The sequence below is a fragment of the Cryptomeria japonica genome, chromosome 11 (genome assembly GCF_030272615.1).
Source record: "Cryptomeria japonica chromosome 11, Sugi_1.0, whole genome shotgun sequence".
Taxonomy (NCBI): domain Eukaryota; kingdom Viridiplantae; phylum Streptophyta; class Pinopsida; order Cupressales; family Cupressaceae; genus Cryptomeria; species Cryptomeria japonica.
Genome location: NC_081415.1, coordinates 431739084 through 431761523, shown reverse-complemented (window position 1 = coordinate 431761523; position 22440 = coordinate 431739084). Strand labels below are relative to the sequence as shown.

Sequence of the window (22440 nt, the reverse complement as noted above, 5' to 3'; positions counted from 1 at the left end):
GATTCACAACATTCAATACTTGATTCATAAATTGGTCTACTCATAAATTGGTCTACAGACTCAAATTATTTCATTTGTAAATTTTCAAAATTTCTCCTAAGAGATTGTAATTTAGCCACTTTCACCTTTGTATTACCTTGATAGGCTGTCTCTAGAGTCTCCCATGCTTTCTTGGATCTTGTTGCTATCGAAACCTTAGGAAAGATTGACTCATCCATTGCTTGCTGAATTAGAAACGAGGCTTTTGCATCCTTTTTTCTATTATCTTTAAACTGATCTTTTTCTGCTTGTTGTAATCTTTGATAAGCTGCATCATCCTGTGGTTCTGCAAAACCTTTCTCTACCAAATCCCAAATATCTTGTGAGAAAAACAAAGTCTTCATTTTAATTGCCCAAAACTCATAATTCTTACCATTGAAGATTGGAATTTGAGGCTGAATTTGAATATTATTTGTTGCCATGACTTGCTACAGCAATCTTCTTTCTCTATCATAAAATTCTGCACCAAAAAAATAATTTAGATCTGCAAAAAACTTTTAACTTTAGCTCTGATACCACTTTGAAGGAAGAGATCAAAATAGAAACAGAAAACAAAACAATAAACAGATTGCTATTGCAATGAAATAAAATCAGACTTTTATTAATCATATTCTAAATTCATTACAATATCCTCTTATTTATAGAGGATTAACATCACCGAATAGAAGCTAAAACTGACTGTTTAACATAACAGATTTTACGGTGCATGAGGAGATAAAAACAAAAAACTAACTGTTCTCATGAGGAGATAAAAACAAAAAACTAACTGTTCTCTACATGCAATGGTCTACATAATAATTCTACATAATAATTGCTCATAACTGATGAGCTTATTGCTATGAAATAAAGCAGTGATCTAAACGTGAATCATGCATTTAGATCATGCATTAAACTAACTAAGACTTCCACCGAACTCTCATGCAACCAAGAATATTATTAGGATAAGTTTTTCATACGGACTATGGAGGAGACATGCAATTGAGTTTTATCTGATTGCATACATGCATATGAAGAGTGAAGAAATTAATCTTCTAACAATATTTACCACTTCTCAGTAAATTCATTGCATTGCATGGCCTTCTTTTTAAAATTACCCAAGCACAATTCATCTTTTGCTTATATTTAATTAGCACTTTCTTAAAGACTACTCAAAGGTGAAATAACTAAATCTTTTCCCAGATTTACTTGATTTGGTGAGCATTTGATTTATTTAAGGCATTATATCCTTCTTTAATTTTTATAGTTTGTTGTATCATTTTCTCCATTGGCTTCATCCTCCTCTGATATAATTATCTTGCATATACCTCCTCTTGACTTACAAACTTCCTTTTTCAGTTATCGATATTAGTATAAATGAACAGGCTTTTGAGAATCCATAGCTTTCTTGTCTCCACATTCTATCAAATGATAACAATCCTCAATTCTTCCTTCTAAACTATTCTTTGTTAGATTGTCAATTTAGACAAGGGCTGCAGGGCAGCTTAGTTCCTGCCTAGTCTTGCGAAGGTGGGTTTGGATTGGGTCTACTGTTGACAGGGAGGGAAATTAAAGATACCCACAAAATAGAGTTGCAGCCCTTATTTGGTCCATGCTCTGCTACAACAGAGGCATAATTTGTATACCATCTGATTGAAGTGTCAGCTATCAAACTATGAGAATGTTCTCAATTTTGTATGTTATAAGAATTATATTTTGGTGACGGGCAGTTGTACTTTGTTTGACTTTGAGAATAATAAATACCTAATTATTTGTTGATAGTTATTTGTAAGTTATCAAAGCTTTGAATCACTCTAATCTTTAATGACTAACTATAATTGACAGAAAATCACCACACCATGAAAGCTTTGAATCTGAATCAGTCTGATATATATAACCTATTAGGAATTAAAGCAAGTCACCAGACAGAGAGGCTTTCAATTTGAATCAGTCTCAGATGTAAAAAGCTAACTATAGTTAATAGCAAAACACTGCACCATGAAACCTGTCAATCGGAATCTTTACAGAGATAACAGTAACTCACAACAAATCATCACACTTTGAAAGTTTGCAAGAGAATCAGACAGAGCTTTGAAAGCTAGCCATAATTCACAGAAAATCACCACACCATCAAATATTTTGAATCTGAATTGTAACTACATCTGGAAACAAGAGTTGAAGAAATTCAGGAAAGCATTAGCATTGTTTGTCAAAGGAAAATCTACGACTATCAACAGAGATGTTTAATAAATGCCTTTAGGGGCGAAGGCACATCTGTTAATTGTGGGGACTTTTTTAGGAAGAGACCTCCTGCCTGGGCTGTTAAAGGAGGGCTATAACTTTCTTCTTCCTTAAAGTAGTACAAGATGCATTTCTCAACCAAATAAAGAAGAAAAGAATGATTTCCTTCACTAGAAAGCTATCAACAGTGTGTAGTTGTTTGGAGTTAAACCCTCAACAGCAGATGCAATTATATAGGAGACAATGCCAAGCGCTATAGTGGCCAGAGACAAAATTCCTGCTACTGCGAAGGCACCCTTCTTTATAACATAACAGTGGGTAGAAAAATAGCCAACACCCTTTTTCTTGTTTAGAGAAGCTCCAACCACAAGGATGGAGAAGGCAACTATAAAGGTAAACCTGCATATGAATATTTCAAAAGTCAAATAATGGTGAAACTTAGGTTGTTGCAGAAACAATGAAGCAAGAAATTACAAGCAGTAAGAAGATTATAATATAAACTTTCAGTAGTCCTTCCCTTTTAAGACAGGATGAGGGGAATAAATGAAGACTTGGAACATTCTTAAAGATGTTCAGTACAGCACATTAAACATTGATTATCATTTTTAATCATCAGTGCACTCAAACATCCTGTTTGAAGTATATGAAGTTTCTGTGATTTCATGAGATAAATCTGGGCTACTTGTGAGCAAGACCACTGCAAATCATATGTAAATAAGTTGAACATGGAAAGTAAAATGCTTCTTTGAATGCACTATGTGGTGTGTAATTGGCCATATAAGTCACTCCAAAAAGAAATTATTTATGCCGACATACTCCTCCACTCTAATGCTCCTTTTGTAGATTAGGTCAAGGTTGTCAGCAAAGAAAGCCAGTCACAAGTTGGTCTCTGCCTGGAAAAAGAGGTTTTTGGGCAAGACAAACATGCACTATGAACAACAGGTGATACTTTGGGCTATTATAATTTATTATATTCACAAACCAACATATTCTACTCAGGTATGAGTTGTGAAGATGTGTACTAGATGGTACAGGAAGCATTCTTCAGAAGAGAAGAAAGAGGAATTTTTTGTTGATGACAAGTGACAAAATAAGGTCAGTAGGACTGAGAGTACATCCAAAAATTATAGACAAGAGTTAAGGACTGGACTATCCTAAGTGAAATTCAAATACCATCTCTACACCGTTAATGAAGCTAGAGAGGGTGATCCAAGTCAGTTATACAGAATGACTGAAGCACATGGAGCTACCAATGAAAAATAGCTATGAAAGATACTCGGATATTAAAAAAGAGCCTTAGAGAGAGAGAGAGAGAGCAGGGGAATTGCCTAAATCATCATTCCTCCCCCATTTCGGACACACACAAAATAGAGTACTTCTATGTTTGATAAACTGTTTAAAGCAAAAAGGAGTACCTACCAAGAAAGAACAGCGCATATGATGGCAACTGTAGTCCTCCAGCGTGCCCGATTAGGGTTACGATTATGACAACAGAAGCAACAAACAGCAACATTGATAATAATCTGGGCTATCAGAAAAGCCAATGCTGCTATATACCCCAATACAAAAGCAGGTTTCCTTCGATATATGCATCTGCCATGCCCATCCCTTTCGATTGCAGCCTGGGAGAACAAACTCAAACAGTTAAAAAAAATCTTAGACTAGATACAATTTTTCATTAGCCTGTAAAATGAATCTAATTTCAATCTAATCACACATCACTCATCAGTATGTAAGTCAGTCCAACAGTTTTCTTTCAAAATCATGAATGTTCTTCAAAGATTCAACTGCAATTACTGAAAATCCTGCGAAATACTATGAACATTATAACTTCTTTTAGTTTGCCATACCAGAGGTCTTGTAAATTCTGGAATTCTATAAATGCATGCATATAATCACTTATGTAACAGTCAGAATGTTGAACAATTGAAATATTACTGTCTCAAATCTCAAAATGAGGGATTCAATTACACCCATATTGAAATAATGGAATGTCAAAGATAAAAATGACTACTATTGAATACCGAATCTGCCTTTGGAAAAGATTAAAATCCATTCTATAACTTGAAGAGTGAAGGAAAGGAAAGACCTCAATAACCCAATCTACCAAAATTGCTCGCATTTTCTCATTTATGTCTGAATGGAGAGACATGTAGACTGGAGGAACGCAGCTAATGATCTGTTATGAGATTTAAACTATTAGCAATTATTTGCAACCAAATACCAATCCAGAATATTAGAAAGTAACACTTCCTACCAACAAAACCAAGAGCTTAGTTGGTCTGCTGACAGAGTTTCAAGTACTTGTCTTTCCCCACTCAAATGGCTTAAAAAGGTAAAACAAAGCTCGGGAGCTGGTTCAACTATGCAGAGAAGAAGTGCAGAGAAGAAGCGCAGAAGCTCACCTCTCTTTCATGGTAGAAGCTATAAATGTCCTGGATAGATAAAGCAAGGCTTGATTCAGCAGTCTTACCTAATGTCTTGAACAATTTGCTGCACCTGTTCCTTCTTTGAACCCTTGATAATATTATTTGCTCTTTCACCTTGGTTTGCAGCTACAAAATCGGGGTCAAAGACGCCAGGAAGAGGCAGCATGTCTTGCATGTAAGGTCGCAGCTGCTTCTGGAGGTCAATGTCGAGTACCTTGGCTCGGGCCATGGCATCTGCCAAATTTAGGTTGCTAACGTCCCAACCCCCAAAAACAATATCGTTAGGGTCCACTTGCACAAACAAATTAAGTTTAAAATGGGAAGTATGATATACTCCGAAAGTACTATAAAAGGAATCAAAATGAACATGCCTTGTTTCATGAAGTAAAATATGCGATATCCACAGTTAAACAAGTCATGAAAAAGTAGTAAACATCTATAAATGATCTTATAAATTTTAGACGTATAAACAAAATTTGTTCGCATATCCTGCATATCTGAAAGTAATCTATTATTTAAATAGCGAGTCAAAATTGGTTTCCAAATCCTAAATATCTGAAATAAATGCCAAATTCTATTGTAATATAGCCAAAAAATAGACAAATTTGTTAAAAAGGTTATTATAAAAAAACACAAATTTGTAAATACTGTTATTTTTACAGATCAGTTAGGATGAGAACCCTGACCTTGCCTGCAAAAGGGGTTAATCAGATTCAGAGGTACAAAAAATAGTTGGAAAACGTTTATAGGGAATATATTTATCAGCACAAATTTTCTGATTATATAGTGCACCTGTGAAATTATATGTGCATGAATTGTTACAAGTCACAGTTGGCTACTGTTCAGGCTTCCAAGGTAAGGTAAAAGTGCTTTTCCAAGGACAATATAAATGTCTACTGGAAAATATTAACAAGGTAAAAAATCTACAGTGACCTGCACATGATGATAACATTATATTCATATTTTTTTCACAGTATAAGCCACATTATATTAACACAGTAGCAGAGTTTGTGATAGTCAGACAGTATCAGAGTTTGTAGGGCCATTGCCACCCAAAAAAGTAATAAGATTTACAAGCTTTAAAGGGCGAAGTTTTTTTCAAGTTTGCAATATTCATTAACATGGACAGTGTTAAAACCCAATTGGATCAAAATTCCTATTGCTTGACAATATCAATAATGGTGTTGTTCACAGCTAATGTGAAAGTGCCATAGACGTGGAGCCTCCAAAACATAAAGACCCTTGGCGAGATGTCCTGTTGGTATTGGTCGTATGTTATATCTATGATATCTGGGTAAGTTTGTTGAAGTATGTCTCCTTGCAAGGAGCAGTCGATGTTGCCTTCTTGTGTATTCAATGTGCAAAGTATGTTATGGTGGCAAGAGGTTTGTGTGTCGGCGTTGCAATACGTGCAATGGACAAAGTCCATGTCAATTGTAGCATCAAATGGTAGGGAGTGGTGGCACGTTGAGCAAGATATTTCATAGGGTGGAAAGTAGGCATTCTTTGCTTTGAGGACACCGACAACCTGCAATTGCACTGTGTATAGTAAGCAAAGAATTATAAATACTATGTAGTAGAAAGCTTAGGGCAGAGTTGTAAAGGTACGTGTGATCACCTGGATATTACATTTGGCAAGTGTCTCCAAATGTGCTTTTGTGCACTGGTCATTAAGCTCTTCAATGAAAGTAGACTGTGATGGGTGGAATGACTAGGTTCCTTGGGGACCATTACGCACGATATTTTTGAACAGTATAAAAGGCATATCTACTGTTGAGAAGAGTTGTTGCAAAGTTGCACACAATTCTGTGTACATGGTGGAGATGAGAACCTGCAAAATAAAAATGTTAGTGGCAAGGGCAGAAGAGGACATGACAGGAGGAACAAAAAACGAAGGTGCAATTCAAAGTGTTCAAGATGAACAGTGGCCATATCTTCCTGCAGATCACCATCCTTTATATGTACTTCAAGGTGTGTTTTGGTCAAACGGTAACTAGTTCCAATTGCTCCGAATGAACCAACGGAATAGTGGCAGTCAGCTTGGCTTAGTTGTGAGATTGTAAAGTCGGGTGCTAGTTTGTGTTCGGTACAAACGCATGGGATAGTTTCAAAGGTGCTTTTTGCAGTGAGAGCAATGCAACAATCTGCATCACCTCTTTCGTACTGTGATTTATTTTTAATTGTAAAGTTGGAAATGCGGATGTCTGATCCAATGGTCAAGCGTGGCAAAAAGGTGTCCCCCATGTGTTGCTAATATTCATTGTGACTGTCATCTGGCCTTTAGAATCTATCAGGTCCACATGCAATATCTCAGTTTTGTTTTGTGTGTTGGTGTACTTGGCAGGTCCATATACAGCAAGAATGTCACCTTCAAACATACAACCAACTCGTTGTGCACACAGGTCCAGTATTGTGCTAGGTTTTGGCGGTGTTGAAGAAAGGCTACACAAGGAAGGGTCGATAGGGAATTAATGAAAGAGAATTAGGAAAGAAAATACGAAGAAAGGAAGAGATTTAGCTGCAGCACCTTTTGATAAATCAAGTATATAAAATCTGATTTTAATTCCAAAAACAGCTCCTACAGAATCTTCCACAATTAGCACAACATATTTTACACCATTTTTTTCTCATGTACCTATCTAAAATGGGCTAGTAACTTCAATTCCATCACTAATTGTCAATCCTCCAATGTCTGTAACTGATGTAAAACAAAACAATTTTTACTAACACAATGTCCTTTATGAATCTGGAAAAGTTTTTTTGGGGGTGGAAATAGACAGTAAGAGACATTTGCATCTTCTATTTGTACTATATGTGGAGAAAATTGTGGAAATTTGGATTGAAAATGAAATAATAATAGAGACTAGAGTAAAAAGAATTGCATTCAATCATCAATTTTATGCAAATTTAGGATATCTTTTTCTTAATAAAAGAAAGGAAGTATAGGTAATCACACACAATTTTATTACTGCAAGAGAATGTCAGAGATGGAAATGAGAATAAAGTTTGAAAGCTATCAAGCAAAGAAAGTGAAGTATAAATAAGAGTCAATTGAAAAGAAAAATTGAAATAGATGGCAGAATTTGAGAGGGATACCTGTGGCTTGAATGGCTAGTTTGTGGAGCATGTCTGGAAGATGGTGTTGTTTGTTGTCTCAGAGGTTGGAGTTGGCTACAAGACATGAGAGGAAAACATCAGTAAAGGACTTCAGGAAACATTGTGCAAGTGTAAGTCTTCTTACTATGTTGGGCATTTTTACCATTTGCTTATATGCAGGGCTTCAGCACCACTCTCTTACTATTCACATTCCATGTGGCCAGTGGATCTAGAGGAAAAGTGCAAAAAGTGTTTTAGTGACTTGAGGGGTTTGACAGGGTATGAAGGAATCAAAGTCAGATAATTCAAGTCAAACTCCTATGTAAATGTGAGTTTCAGAAGGTAGAACTTTTGTTATCAGTATTGACATACGTTACCTCTTGCTTGTATGTGGCTCTAGATTGGGGTTTTGTTGTTTGGTGGAATGTGCATTGAGATTGTGCTGCTTGAAAGAATCCATCTGTTGACTGTAGATAAAGCAGGAAGGGAAGACAAAATATTACTGTGCTTTATGTACATGGCTGGTTGTGTAAAAAATGTCTCATCTCACAAAAGGGAAATGAATACTGAGTAGACTAGTGACCAAGCAGAAATGTAATCTATTGATGGACAAGAAATAGAGTGGAAGTGAAATTGAAGGAGGAAATAAGCTGAAAGATAAATAGTGTTAGTAGAAATGAGATAGATGGTTTCGATACCCTTTTTTATGTTCACTTTTGTGCGGCTGCATTTTGATAGGGGCGAAGTTTTGTTGTTCAATGTTGCTAATTTGCCTACAAAAAAGCAAAGCAAAAAGTGCAACTTAGAGAGTGAATGAAGACATTGTATAAGGATAAATGTATACAAGAGCAACTTATAGAGTGAATGAATGAAAACATGCTATGAGGATAAATGTATCTATGGAGGAACACCATCTTTACTGTTTTATTGTGTGTTGTTGTGGAGAGGTGGCATCCGGTGCACTGGTTTCCATGTTGGTGAGGCATCTACAAAGTCAACAGATTGAGATCAATGCAATGGTAGTAGATTTATGGAATGTTGTTGAAAATAAGGTGATTCATGGACAAAGTGGGGAGTAAAGAGGCATATTTAGCTTCAATGTCATTAGTGTTTGACAACACTAGGAAATCAATGCAATATGGAAGAGGTGTGAAGTTCATTAGCAGAGTGCACATAGGTTACCGTTTTCGTATGTGCTCGTGTGAAGGAGTGCTATTTTGCTTATTGTATTCGACCTTGGTAGAGCTCCTGCAAAGGGAAGAAAGCATAGCATAGGAAGGCAATCAGAGTGCAAAGTCAATTAGGTATGAATTTCTTTTTTAATTTACATGACAATAACTGATTGACATATTGTGCTATGTTGTATACATAATCGACATATAGGCCTGGACTATAACAAATAATAAATTCAAGGTGCAATGGGCACTAGAAAGAGAGAAGTAATGCAATTTGTGAAAGCAAATAATTTGGGTGGGAATGAAGGAATTGAGAGGGGTACCTTTGTTTGGTATGACTTGCTTGTGTAGCGAGGGTGCTACAAGGGTTGTCTTTTCCTTTGAGCTGATCGACATGGCTATAGCACAACAAAGCAAACAAACATCATAAGATTTGATGCTAATTTTATTGTTAAATAGCAAAGCAAACAAATGTTGTAAATTGTGATGCTAATTTTATTGACACACAAGTTTACATTTATTTAGTATAGTAGGCATGTTTTACCACTTCGTTGTTGGTATTTGTGCAGTAGGTGCTGGCTGTTTCAAAGTCTCTTTGTTGTGCACGTATTTACAAAATGCAATATTCAGAACCATCCAATGTCAGGGTATTTGTAGAAAATACAAAATTATTAATGAAGCAATTATTGCAATATTCTTTAAAGTTATCACCATTCAAAGTCAGGGCATGTGTAGAAAATGCAAAATTATTAATCAAGCAATTATTGCAATATTATTTAAAGTTACCACTGTTTTCCAAGGTGCTCTTGTAAGCTATGAGCATCTGGCTGACTGCAATGGACATGTATGGAAGATCTGCAAAAGCAAAGCAGTGAGTGCTAAAGAGACAATAAAAATGCTTGTCCAGTGAAAATGTTTGTGCTAATTCTATGTAGGTAAGCAATTTGTTGAAATTGTCTAAATATTGTACTATTTTTTGGGCAAATGATGTTCCTTGGAAGACACTGATCCAAATGGCGTTGCTCGGCTGGGGTCCATGTGTTAAGTGACCTGCAAAAGAGTGGTGACATTAGACTTTGTGAGGGGAACTTATGCTATGCATGTAAGAATAAAGCATGTTCTGCAATAGTATTAGCACAAGGAATGCTACAGGTAGATAGTTACATGTTGGCTAAGGGGTATCTTCTATTAATGTTTGCTCATTGCATAGCATATGCCATGGCTAGACAATATTGTCTATGTGTGTGAGAACAATATCATGGTGAGTCCAGTATTAGCACAAGGAATGCTACAAGTAGATAGTTACATGTTGGCTAAGGGGTATCTTCTATTAATGTTTGCTCATTGCATAGCATATGCCATGGCTAGACAATATTGTCTATGCAATATGCCATGGCTAGACAATATTGTCTATGTGTGTGAGAACAATATCATGGTCAGTCCAATATGCTTCCAACCTCTTGGTCCTAGCTATGTGTGCATTATTGTTTGTCCAAATGTGATCAATGTTGCTTCTTGGCAAAGTATCTTTCTGTTCATGTAACAAGTGCAAGTTTTGTATTTGCATGTGTCTTTTAAACAGTTGTATTGTTTTTTACTGTATTGATATGTCAATGTTGAAGTCACCTGCAATATAGACAATGGCGCCACTAGGAGCAATTGCCATTGCTTCATTGATAATAGCAATGATGTTGGTAACTAATGTTCTTGGTTTGGCATAAATATTACAAATGGAGAGTGTGTGTTGATTAACACTGCATGAAAGGAATAGTGCTTCAACATTGTCTAGTGTTAAAGGTGTTGTGCTAACCACATGTATGTTTTTGTTAATACAAGTCATTATGCCATGAACATGGAACACTGCAAAACAATTGTAGCCTGGAAGTGTATTGTTCGTTGTTGGTGTATACAAGTATGTTTCCTGGAAGCAAATAATGTCTGATGACATTAGGTCTGTGTCATGTAGGATGTCTTCTCTATGCGTTTGGAAATGTCGAGTGTTTAATGTAGAAACGACTATTTGGGCTATACTTTTTTGATAGTGCATGTCATTTTGAAGAGTCCAATTAGCAGTTGTGGTGAGTCGTTCCATCTCATCTATGACTGTTGGCTTTATCTTGAGGTTTCGTGGTGTTAGAGGGCTCAGCAAGAACAATGTTTCAATAGTTGATGTGCGACTCAGAGCCGTATAAGACAAACCATGTTGGTGGACACCGAAAGGTTCAAATGCAAGACCATGCATGGTGAGCCCCTGTGCTCTATGTATTGTTCGAGCACATGCCAGCTGAAGTGGAAATTGTTTTCGAATAGTAGTCTTCTGTGTCGAACTGTGTCTAGGGAGTGGTTTTGCAACTCGAAGAATTGGCACCCATCCATTGTTAGCATATGCTTGGTTTGGCTGTGGTAGTTTTGCATTTTGAGATCTTCCAATGTGTTGATCGTTGAATTCAACCCAAATGACATCGACATTGTTGGTTTGTGTATATGATTTGAATCGTCCATCTGAGCCGTTGACAAGACCGTCTTGTATATCATAGTTACCACCATATATCTCGATCAATATGTCTTCTTTTAACATTATTTGATTTGCGAGATTCGCACTATGTTTGTAGAATTGTTCTATAGGAACAATGTTGTCGTGTTCATCAATTGCATTAATTATGAGTAGTTCTCCAGGAAGAGTAGACAATATCTTTTGGTTGTGTGCGTCGACATCTTTTCTTTTGTAAAAAAGAAATGGAAATGTTGGGTCTGCAGGTGGGGTGCGTAAACATTTGCTATTCAAATATGCTATGTCTTCCTTGGTTTGCGAGCCTGTGCGTATTCTGTTGAGAACAACAACAAACAACTGATCTGTTTGCCTCATTGTAGTTTGCAGATTGAAACATTTGACACGCTGTTGCCAAAAATCATATGGCAATAGGTCAGTGTCTATTGTTGGTGCTTGAAACACTAGACAATCATGTATAGGTTCTGCCTGGTACAAGTCACCACAGAATATAATGTCCAAGCCACCGAAGTGTTTAGTTGGGGTTTGCATTATTTCACGAAATCTTTTGTCAATGCAATGCAACATTCTAGCTCCACCTAGAGAGATCTCATCAATGAGAACAAGACGCAATTGCTGGTATTCCTTTGTCAATACATCTAATCTTTCTGAACTTAGAGTATTAGAAGTGGATTTGTTAAATGGTATGAACCATAGATGAAAAACTCGGCGAGCAATTCAAAAACTCGCGAGTAATCGCGATCCATAATCCCGCGCGAGTTAATCGCGAAAATACTCGGGGCGATTTTTTTATATACTCGCCGCGATTTTTTTGGCAAATAATCGCCGTTAATGGCCAAAACCCGCCCGAAACGTGGCACAAAATGCGAGAAAAACGCGACTTAAGTCGCAGGCAAAAAAAAAACCGAAGTCTTTATTCCATTTCGCGGCTCGCGCGACTCCGGAAGGCAAAAAACGCCACGCGATTTGCATAGGGTTTGCATTTGCACGCACGACCAGGTATCTTTTTGTATTGTTTCATTTCGAATACACAGTTATTTTGACTGTGTAATACACAGTCATTTGAAATGACTGTGTATTACACAGTCAAAATGACTGTATTGTTTGCATTTGCACGCACGACCAGGTATCTTTTTGTATTGTTTTATTTCGAATACACAGTCATTTTGACTGTGTAATACACAGTCATTTGAAATGACTGTGTATTACATAGTCAAAATGACTGTATTGTTTGCATTTGCACGCACGACCAGGTATCTTTTTGTATTGTTTTATTTCGAATACACAGTCATTTTGACTGTGTAATACACAGTCATTTGAAATGACTGTGTATTACACAGTCAAAATGACTGTATTGTTTGCATTTGCACGCACAACCAGGTATCTTTTTGTATTGTTTTATTTCGAATGACTAAGACTGTGTAATACACAGTCATTTGAAAATGACTGTGTATTACACAGTCTTAGTCATTTCAAATGACTGTGTATTACACAGTCATAGTCATTTCAAATGACTGTGTAATACACAATCATTAGTAATTAGTAATTACAATTTACAGTCATTTCAAATGACTGTGTATTACACAGTCATCAGTCATTTGAAATGACTGTGTAATACACAGTCATTTGAAAATGACTGTGTATTACACAGTCACAGTCATTTCAAATGACTGTGTAATACACAGTCATTTCAAATTTTCAAATGACTGTGTATTACACAGTCATCATTACACAATCACAGTCATTTCAATTTTCAAATGACTGTGTAATACACAGTCATTTCAAATTTTCAAATGACTGTGTATTACACAGTCATCATTACACAGTCACAGTCATTTCAAATGACTGTGTATTACACAGTCACAATCATTTCAATTTTCAAATGACTGTGTAATACACAGTCATTTCAAATTTTCAAATGACTGTGTATTACACAGTCATCATTACACAGTCATAGTCATTTCAAATGACTGTGTATTACACAGTCATCATTACACAGTCACAGTCATTTCAAATGACTGTGTAATACACATTCATTTTCAAATGACTGTGTATTACACAGTCATCAGTCATTTGAAATGACTGTGTAATACACAGTCATTACAGTCATTTCAAATGAGAAATGACTGTGTATTACACAGTCATTTTCAAATGACTGTGTAATACACAGTCATTACAGTCATTTCAAAATTTCAAATGACTGATGACTGTGTAATACACAGTCATTTTCAAATGACTGATGACTGTGTAATACACGGTCATTTGAAATTTTGAAATGACTGTGTAATACATAGTCATTTTCAAATGACTGATGACTGTGTAATACATTAATCATTAATGTACATTGTAATTAATGACTGTGTATTACACAGTCAATTGTGAAATACTCATAGTCATTTGAAATGACTGTCAACTGTGTAATGTCAATGTGTATTAAAGTATTTCATTTAAATTTAAATTTGAAGTTAAAAACTTAAAAAAATACACAACCAATTAAAAATTTTAATTTTAGAGAGTCATCTATTTTGACTGTAAATAAAATACAGTTATATAGTCATTGTAATTTTTGGATGTTTGTGATTTTTTTTGGTAACAATGTTATTTATCTCTAAATGTTGCCTCTCTTTTGCTAGGTTCTTTTCCACATCTTTTTGAAAGAAAATGGATTCAGCTTCTACAGTTAAAGTTGGTGGCAAAAAGAGAGACCCTTGTTGGAAACATGGGAGACCAGGTCCAAAACGAGGAGATGTTTTTTGCAACCATTGCAAAAAAATTGTAAAAGGTGGCATTAATAGGTTCAAATATCACCTTGCAAAAATTCAATGCCGAGATACCACAAGCTGTACGGAATGTACTGAAGAGGCTACGAGAGATGCAATAGCAACGCTTGAAGCATATGATCAAAGGAAGGCAACAAAAAAGAGAACAGCAGAGGCAATGGCAGCCCCAAGGGCAGATTTGAGTTCAATGGGGTCACATACAGATGTGGGGACATCTGGTTCTTCCCTTGGGCCACGGATACAAGCAAAGGGAACTTTGGACAGCAACATGGAAAACTTCTTTATTCCACGTAACACTCCTGGTGCACAACCTGGATTGCTTGGCACTGCATGGAATAAAGAGGCTCACCAACAAGCCAAGGTGGCGTGTGCTAGATTTTTTATCTACAACGATGTTCCGTTCAATGCTATTTCTAGTCCATCTTGGGACCAATTGGTCACCGCGTTGACTGTGGCAGGTAAGGGGTTCAAATCCCCAAGCCGTTACGAGGTAAGTGGACCGTTATTGCAGGATGAGGTCCAAAACACTCATGCATTAGTGGAAGAGCAAAGGACTATTTGGGAAAAGAATGGCTGCACCATTCTTTCTGATGGATGGACAGATGGTAGGAACAGGACACTCATCAACTTTCTAGTTGCTTCAGGAGGACAGTTAGTATTTTTAAAATCAATTGATGCCTCCAATGAAGTGAAGAATGCGGAGACCTTGTGCAACATGTTGGATGAAGTGGTGATGGATGTGGGAGTGCAGAATGTCATCCAAGTTGTGACTGATAATGCAGCTGCATATGTGGCAGCCGGCAAACTTCTAATGGCTAGACATCCGACATTATTTTGGAGCCCTTGTGCTGCCCATTGTCTTGACTTGCTCCTTGAGGACATAGGGAAACTAAGTTGGGTAAAGAAAGTGGTTGAAGATGGAAGGAATATCACCAAATACATCTACAATCACACATGGGTCCTGAATCTTATGAGAGAACACACTGAAGGTAAGGATCTTGTGCGGTCGGGGGTCACACGCTTTGCTACCAATTTCCTCACCTTGCAGAGCATACTTGCTACATTGCCCAACCTGAAGCGGATGTTCGTGAGTGAAAGATGGTTGGGGAGTCCTTATGCTACAAAGCCTGAAGCAGAGAAGGTTGTGATTGCCATTTTTGATACTAATTTTGCCAAGATGGTGGAGGAGATCATCAATGTAAGTTTTGAAACTTTAATTGATGATTTATTATTTAATTTTCTAATATTTCAATCTACTGATTTTGTTAGATTTTTTATATCTAGGTGTCGGAACCGTTGGTGAGGGTGTTACGAATGGTGGATGGGGATCATAACTCCATGGGGTATCTATATGAGGCCATGGATAAGGCCAAAGAGGCGATTCAACACTTGTATGGGTCAAACAAGACCAAGTATGAACCCATATGGCGCATAATTGATCGGAGGTGGAACCATCAACTCCACCAACATATTCATGCTGCTGCCTACTTCTTGAATCCCAAGTTTTTTTACTCTCCGAGTTTCAAAGCAGATGCAGAGGTTAGAATTGGCCTTGACACATGCATTCGGAGATTAGTTGATGATGAGATCCTTCGAGACCTGATACTTGATGAGTTGCAGAGTTATAAGAAGGCCTTAGGGGAATTGTTTTCTTCACCTGATTGCAAACGTAGGAGAGCCACCTTACGACCAGGTAAAAAAAAACATATGTTTAATTTTTACCATTTATTTCTCTCTTTAAGATTATTGAAATCTTTACAAGTTATAAATCACATTTTGTATCCTTGCAGATTTGTGGTGGGAAGATTATGGTGCCACAACGCCTAATCTTCAAAAGCTTGCCATCCGCATATTATCACAGCCTTGTAGTGCTTCTGGTTGTGAGCGCAACTGGAGTGTTTTTGAGAACATCCACACAAAAAAGCGCAATAGGTTGACTCAACAACGCTTGAATGATCTTGTCTATGTGCGGTACAACATTCGATTACATGAGAAGAAGGTGCTAGGGCAAGATTCACATGAAGCACTTGACTTGGATGACATTGATCCATATGCAGCAGAATGGGTTGCTTCTCCTGATGATGTTGATAATGATTTGGATCCATTCCTTACTAATGAGTAGCTGAGTGAGTTGGAGAGGGCAGGAGAGGAATGGGATGTGGAAGTGGCAACACGTGAGGAGGAGCAGGAGGTTGATCATGCAGAAGAGGCACCTGTTAGTGTTGAGGATGTTGCCACTACTTCAGCACCACCCACCCAGTGGCCACAATCTATTTTGAGCTTTAGTCGTAGACGCAATTTATGATTTCTTATTTTCATAATTTCATTGATACCAAACTTTGAACTTGATATGTAATCAGAATTTCAGAGGTTCTTGTTTTGTGGTCTATGACTCTATAACTCTATGAGACTGTCACTATGATACGTTGATATGTATTGAACTCTTATACATATGTTGCACTTGGTTTTTGGTTTATGCTATGATACTTGCATTTGTTGCTATGTATTACCAAAAAAATTTGATTTATATATCATGGAAATCATATATGTTATACAAATTTGGTGTAAATGTGTGTTTTTGAATTATATATAAAAAAAAAATGTATTTTCAAATGTTCGATAAAGTTGCCGAGTTTTGCCGAGTTTTTTGCCGAGTTTTGGCGAGTCCCAAGTTTTTAAAATTTTTTGGCCTTGCCGAGTTATTGCAAAATCCGAGTTTTTAATCTATGGTATGAACAATGCAAAGTGCAATGTTGTGCCTCCTATATTATAGGCTGCTTTTCCTGTGTATGCAAGTAACAACCCCTTCACTTTGTCTGGGTGACTATCTATTGCGTTATTGTATAGACGAAGAAGTCCTTGATACATTGCCTTTGCAGTGAAGGTTTTCCCTGTGCCAGCACCTCCTGTTAAGAACAAGTACAATGGCTCATCTGGGTTTTGTTGTTTCTTCATTAATATGTCTTTTACTATAGATTGTTGTTCTTTGTTCAGCATTCTACGAGTAGCATAATATTTTGTATTGTCATTCAGGTGGGGATGTCCAACTATTTCAAATGGTCTTGACACTTTTTTGACGTAGACATTGTGTCTTAGTGTGGCTATGTCTGGTTCCAAGTTGTACTCTTCATTGTCATCCTTATTTGTCTTTCGTACATCGTGTACATTTGTATAGTATTCGTCTTCAGGCTTTGCATCATTCATAGCATCGGCCATATCACCCCATGATTTGTTTACATTGTATGTGTACTTTGCTTCATTAATGTGTAGCATTTTTTCATTGTTGGCAAAAGCATCTTGCCAAGTTTCGAAGCCTTGCTTCAATGTGTTTTTGTTGGTGGAAAATGGAACGTACAGTAGAAGTTTCTCTCTATAATAGTTGTCGGTGTCAACATGCTTATCATACTTGATAAATCTGATAATTTGAGGTCGACCGCGCTTTGCTAATTTTCCTCTTGTCATTGCATATTCTGCAACAAATTCTGCAAGACAAATACTAGCTAATGCTTCTGGGCATGCAATATAATGATCAACGGAGCTTTTGCAAGCAACATTTTGCGACTCGTCTGGTTCATTGTCAAGAAGCTTGCAAGTCTTTAGAATAAAAGTGCGGTTGTGAGGGGCGGAAGTATCAATGAATTTACAAGTACGTGAACTATAGTTAAGAGGAAGAGAGAGGACAATGTGTACAGCTTGTTGAGCAGACATTTGTTGCAGGTTGAGCAAGGCATTTCCTAGTTTTGTTACCATGTTTATGGCGTCAATGTTATGTTGCTTGTGATCTCTTCGTATTTTGTTGAATGCAGTTATCATTGAATTATTGGGTTTTGTCATGTAAGAGCTACAGTACATTGCTGCAGCATATGCATTGAGGACAAATTGTGCATCTGTGTTTGCTTGCCATAGATGTGGAATGCGAGGTGCAAATGAATTATTCCATATATGAGCTGGCTTTCTTTTGAGAAATAATGTTGGCCTGGTCAGTGTAGACCGTATGGCTATGATGTATTCATGGTCAGACATGTTTATGTTGGCTAAGAAATCTGCAAAGGAGACGCATGACTCATAGCTTGATGTCTCTAAAATTGATCTAAGGTTAGGAGTAGTGTGCATATTGTCATGGTCTTTGTTAATGAATGGTTCAAGTATTGTTATTTCCTTCATTGGAGGCTGTGGGAAACCAAAGCGGCACTTTCTCGTTCTTGACTTCCCACATTGCTTTGTGTGATGGTGCATATGCACTCTAGCTATGTGGTCATCTATAGTGTCTGTGTTGCAAGTTATATATTTGTCGACAAAGTGTCCAATAGTAGCATTGCTATCTTTTCCATAGATCGCCGCGTCTTTAACCCATAACATGAAATGGTCATGTTCATTTCCTCGACTTTGGAATTCTGTAACTGAGAAGTAGTCCAATACATTTCCAAAAAAAATTTCATCTGAACAAAATAATTGTTTCATTGCATTAATTCTATGTTTGTAATAGCGAGCACAAGTGACGGGATCTTTTTTTATCAAAGATGAAATGTCAATGTCAAACAACGAATCAAGTTGCATTTGTCTTGTGGTCGTGTGATGTGCCATGTAGAGTTCTCTTAATGTTTGTGTCAATGGTGCCCAATTTTGCTCTGCACTAGTGAATGTCAAAAAAAAAGTTGGTGGGCCTAATTGTCGTATCATTGCAAAAACGTTCTTCTTGAGATGTTGCAAATAATCTGGTGAATTTCTGATCTTCTTGAGATCTGTATATCCAATATCGGATTGGAGAATTTTCTCGAGGTTTGGTTTGTACTTGACATCTCTTGCTTTCAATGTTCTTCCTTTTAACTTTCCTTTGCGGATTCTTATCCAAATGCAAGAAAACACTTGAGCAATCAGTATTTTGATAGCTTTGAAAAACAAATTAGTGGTGTGATATGCAAATGCTCGATTTGAATTTTGCAATTCCCACTGAGCAATTCTTTGATATGATTTTTTTTTTTAAAATTTGTTCGTCACGTGGTTCGCCAAAAAATAACGTTGGAAAGTTCATCTCTTCTGCATACTTGTCCTGGAATATTCCCAAAGGTTGTTTCCCTTCTGCAGGTGCGATTTCGATCATTTTGTCTTGAAGAGAATGTATAGTTCGCGACTCGATGAACCCATGTATCACGGTGTCTGTTTCGACCTCCATGGAATTGTCAATTTCATTGTCGGTGTCAGTTGATGAAGAGTCGCTACTAGGTGCCTCTTCTTGTGAAGGGCACAAATGGTCATGCCATTTTTTGTTTAGTTTCACATTTTGCATTTTGTATAATGTTGTTTTACACAATTCATTCAGAGAGTTCATAACAGTGTTCGGGTGCACTCTACCTTTTTGATATGCATTTTTGTATTGCAAACGTCTCTTCAATGCAACAGCAACTGTCCATGTTTCATCAGATGATCGTGGCAATGCTGTTTGTATAATATTAATATCTATTGGAACATTAATAATTGTTCCAGTTAATCCAAGTTGGGATCTTTTGTGTCCTAATTGCCAAATTTGTGCAAATGCAATTCGGAGTGATACTAATCTTTCTTCAAGTTCTGAAAGTGTAGACGTGTGTACTAATGGCTTATGTGTGTTGATATGTTCTGGAGTTGCATATGATGGTTTAATGTTTTGGTTTAGTTGTTGTTTATAAAATTTGCATATGTTTTGACCAGAAGTGTGTTTTTTGTTTGGTAGTAGGTGTTGGTATGCTTGTATCGTTTTTGGTGTTAAATTTCTCATGTTCTTCTTAAAATGGAGTCGGACACATATTGTACAGACATGTTTTGGTGTGTCTTGTATCTTTTCAATGTAACGTTCTAGTTTTGTTTGTGAGCTTCTTGTTGAGTTTCGAATCCCCTGATATGCAGTTGCTTTACATATTTGTTGTTTCACTTTGCGAAGCGAGTCATGTGTGATTCTTGTCAACAACTTTGTAGATTGTTTTTCGGGTTCGATAGACGTTGATATATGCATAGTTGTGTTGAAAGCATGTTTTGATTGTGTAGATGTATTGATTCGTGTATATCCATTGTTCCGAATAAATTGTTTGAACCAATGTCATTGTAGGTGGTTGTTCAACATTAATCTGAGTTGCTATTAGATTGTCCACTCTAGATGGGCTATAGTGTGTATGCATTTCATTGACTTTGTAACTCATGATATTGTATACTTTGGTAGGTGTCAAGGATTTGCAATATTCTTGTATGCACATGTTGGTCATTCTTGACCATACTTTAACTCTTACTTGCAAGATGTAGGATAGCCACTCAAAACAGAAATCTGCACCTTCAAGTTTGCTTTGCTCATATGGATCTCCAATTTTTGCAATATATGCTTGCCAACTTGACATGCCACAACTAATCGTGAGGTCACAATGGACAACAGATACATGTTTCTATGCAACCTATTGCTACATTGTCTTTGGAGAGTAGTGCATTGCAAAACGATTGAGCCATGTACCGTCAAAGAGATGGGCCATCGTATTCATTGTCTGTTAGAGTGGCTATTGTATTGAACAAGCTGTCGCCACAGCCTAACATTAACAATGCATCTTTGCACAAGTTGGGCACTGCATTTGCAAACTTGTCTTTTACAAAACTAGTAGTCGCTGTAGGAGTCGTCTCTGAATTGTGGAGTAATCTATTTTGCATCATGTATAGAGTCATTTTCTTGTTAATTAGCGGTTCAAAATGTCCACGAGTAGGGTTTTGGTCATGGAATAGAATAGAATATGCATTGCTTTGTAAGTTCTTATTGAAGTGCAAGTACTTTGATTTTCTTGTTGAAGACCAAACACATATTTCAATTTTTAGCCATTTGGCTAGCCATCCAATACAAAATGCATCTCCCCAAAGGCCATTCTCATTACAACCTGGCAGTGGAATTGCTGGGAGACGCATGCGTCGTAGATAAGTGTCAACGTCACATACTCCATGCATTTCATACAATCCTTGGGGGTCGAGTTCATGGCCGTATGAATATAAAGCATCATGATCATTGATTTCTAGGCAATTTATAAAATGGTCAATAGTTCCAATGCATAGCTCTGTAGAAGTGTATCGCATGTGTAACAAGAACTGGAAAGAGTCAAAAAGACAATCGCCTACATTGTATACAAATGATTTCACCCTAAACATCTTGTTTTTTTCCAATACCATGTCAATTGTTTGTTTTGACAAGTCCACACTACAAGGTTTATAGTTCTCTGTATCTATAATATTATTTAATGATTTTGTTGACTGCAATTTATGGTCCATGTTGCACATTATCGAGCAATGGCCAAACGGGTAACAATAAAAGTTCAACAATATTATCCTAATCATAAAATTCATGCCAATTAGCCCACAATTTGAACTCCAAGCTCTCAACAAAGGCCATGCCCCTCGATCCTGGAGCATGCAAAACAATTTTTTAATCATTGACATGGAAAATGAAAAGTGCATCTAGCTAAGATGAGGCATACATAAAGATGTAAAAGTGGAGTCTGCATTGCAGGAGGAGAGGCATGATTTAAAAAGGCAAGAATCTTGAACGTACTCTCTCTTTTTTTGAAAAGATGTATATATAAATTAAAATAAAGAAAATATACAATATAAAACAACAGTCTATTAGTGCTAAGTGTTTTTAGAGAACACATGTTAGATCCACTACTTCAATCAGAGTATGAAGGATAATGTTTATGTTGATAATTTACAGGTTTAATGTAAAATAAGAAAGATGATAAACCAGAAGATTTTTTACAAGACAAATTCCAAAAAAATCGACAAAATCAGACAGCCACAATCAATATTTCCTAACAAAAGATCCTCCATGAAGTGAATTTGTAGCCATTTGACATTTGCACCTGATTGCTAGCAATAAGAGATAACTGGTAAAATTCAATTTTGAACTCAATTTGAACACCCAACTAACACGTATTATAAATTAGGTTTGTGGGCAAAGACAACCCCTGTTTTGTGCAAGGCTCTAAGCAATAAGGTAGACGTTAGGGAATCTGTGTGGAAGTTATAAATTGTGAATATTAAAAAAAAGGAATCTCTATTAATAAATAGAACAAATACATTCTTGAAGTAGTAGTTTTTATAAACTAATTATATAGTGGAAGAACTGTGTTTAGAATATGACTTTTGCACTAGCAACAACAATTAAAAATAAAGTTAGGGATTGTGGTATTCATGTG

At 36.6% G+C, this 22440-nt stretch overlaps 1 protein-coding gene across 5 annotated transcripts; it reads right to left on the bottom strand.

Annotated features, from left to right (window-relative positions):
• Positions 1-3742: 3742 nt before the first annotated feature.
• Positions 3743-10216, bottom strand: LOC131073666 (uncharacterized). 5 transcript variants are annotated; one of them, XM_059214010.1, is made up of 12 exons: positions 9927-10163; positions 9743-9811; positions 9501-9549; positions 9280-9354; positions 8964-9029; positions 8702-8767; positions 8480-8554; positions 8159-8248; positions 7782-7856; positions 4730-4936; positions 4346-4435; positions 3743-3878 (listed from the first exon to the last, which is right to left on the bottom strand). In XM_059214010.1, the coding sequence occupies exons 1-11, from the start codon at positions 10024-10026 to the stop codon at positions 4387-4389; spliced, it is 921 nt and encodes a 306-aa protein (XP_059069993.1). In that variant the 5' UTR covers positions 10027-10163; the 3' UTR covers positions 3743-3878; positions 4346-4386. The 5 variants fall into 5 exon arrangements, 3 of the variants coding, with proteins under 3 accessions (XP_059069993.1, XP_059069995.1, XP_059069994.1); XR_009359386.1 differs by lacking the exon at positions 3743-3878 and having other exon boundaries at positions 4348-4435; positions 4662-4936; XR_009359387.1 differs by lacking the exons at positions 3743-3878; positions 4346-4435 and adding an exon at positions 6304-6516 and having other exon boundaries at positions 4799-6213; positions 9927-10171.
• Positions 10217-22440: the final 12224 nt, after the last annotated feature.

What these genes read in the sequence shown, in the direction of transcription:
- LOC131073666 (XM_059214010.1), bottom strand. Translation starts at nt 10,026, where the DNA reads ATGTCACCACTCTTTTGCAGGTCACTTAACACATGGACCCCAGCCGAG. An exon ending in GAGCACCTTGGAAAACAGTG is followed by an intron (nt 9,550 to 9,742) that starts GTAACTTTAAAT and finishes TGCACAACAAAG; the next exon opens with AGACTTTGAAACAGCCAGCA. An exon ending in GAGCCACATACAAGCAAGAG is followed by an intron (nt 7,857 to 8,158) that starts GTAACGTATGTC and finishes CATGTCTTGTAG; the next exon opens with CCAACTCCAACCTCTGAGAC.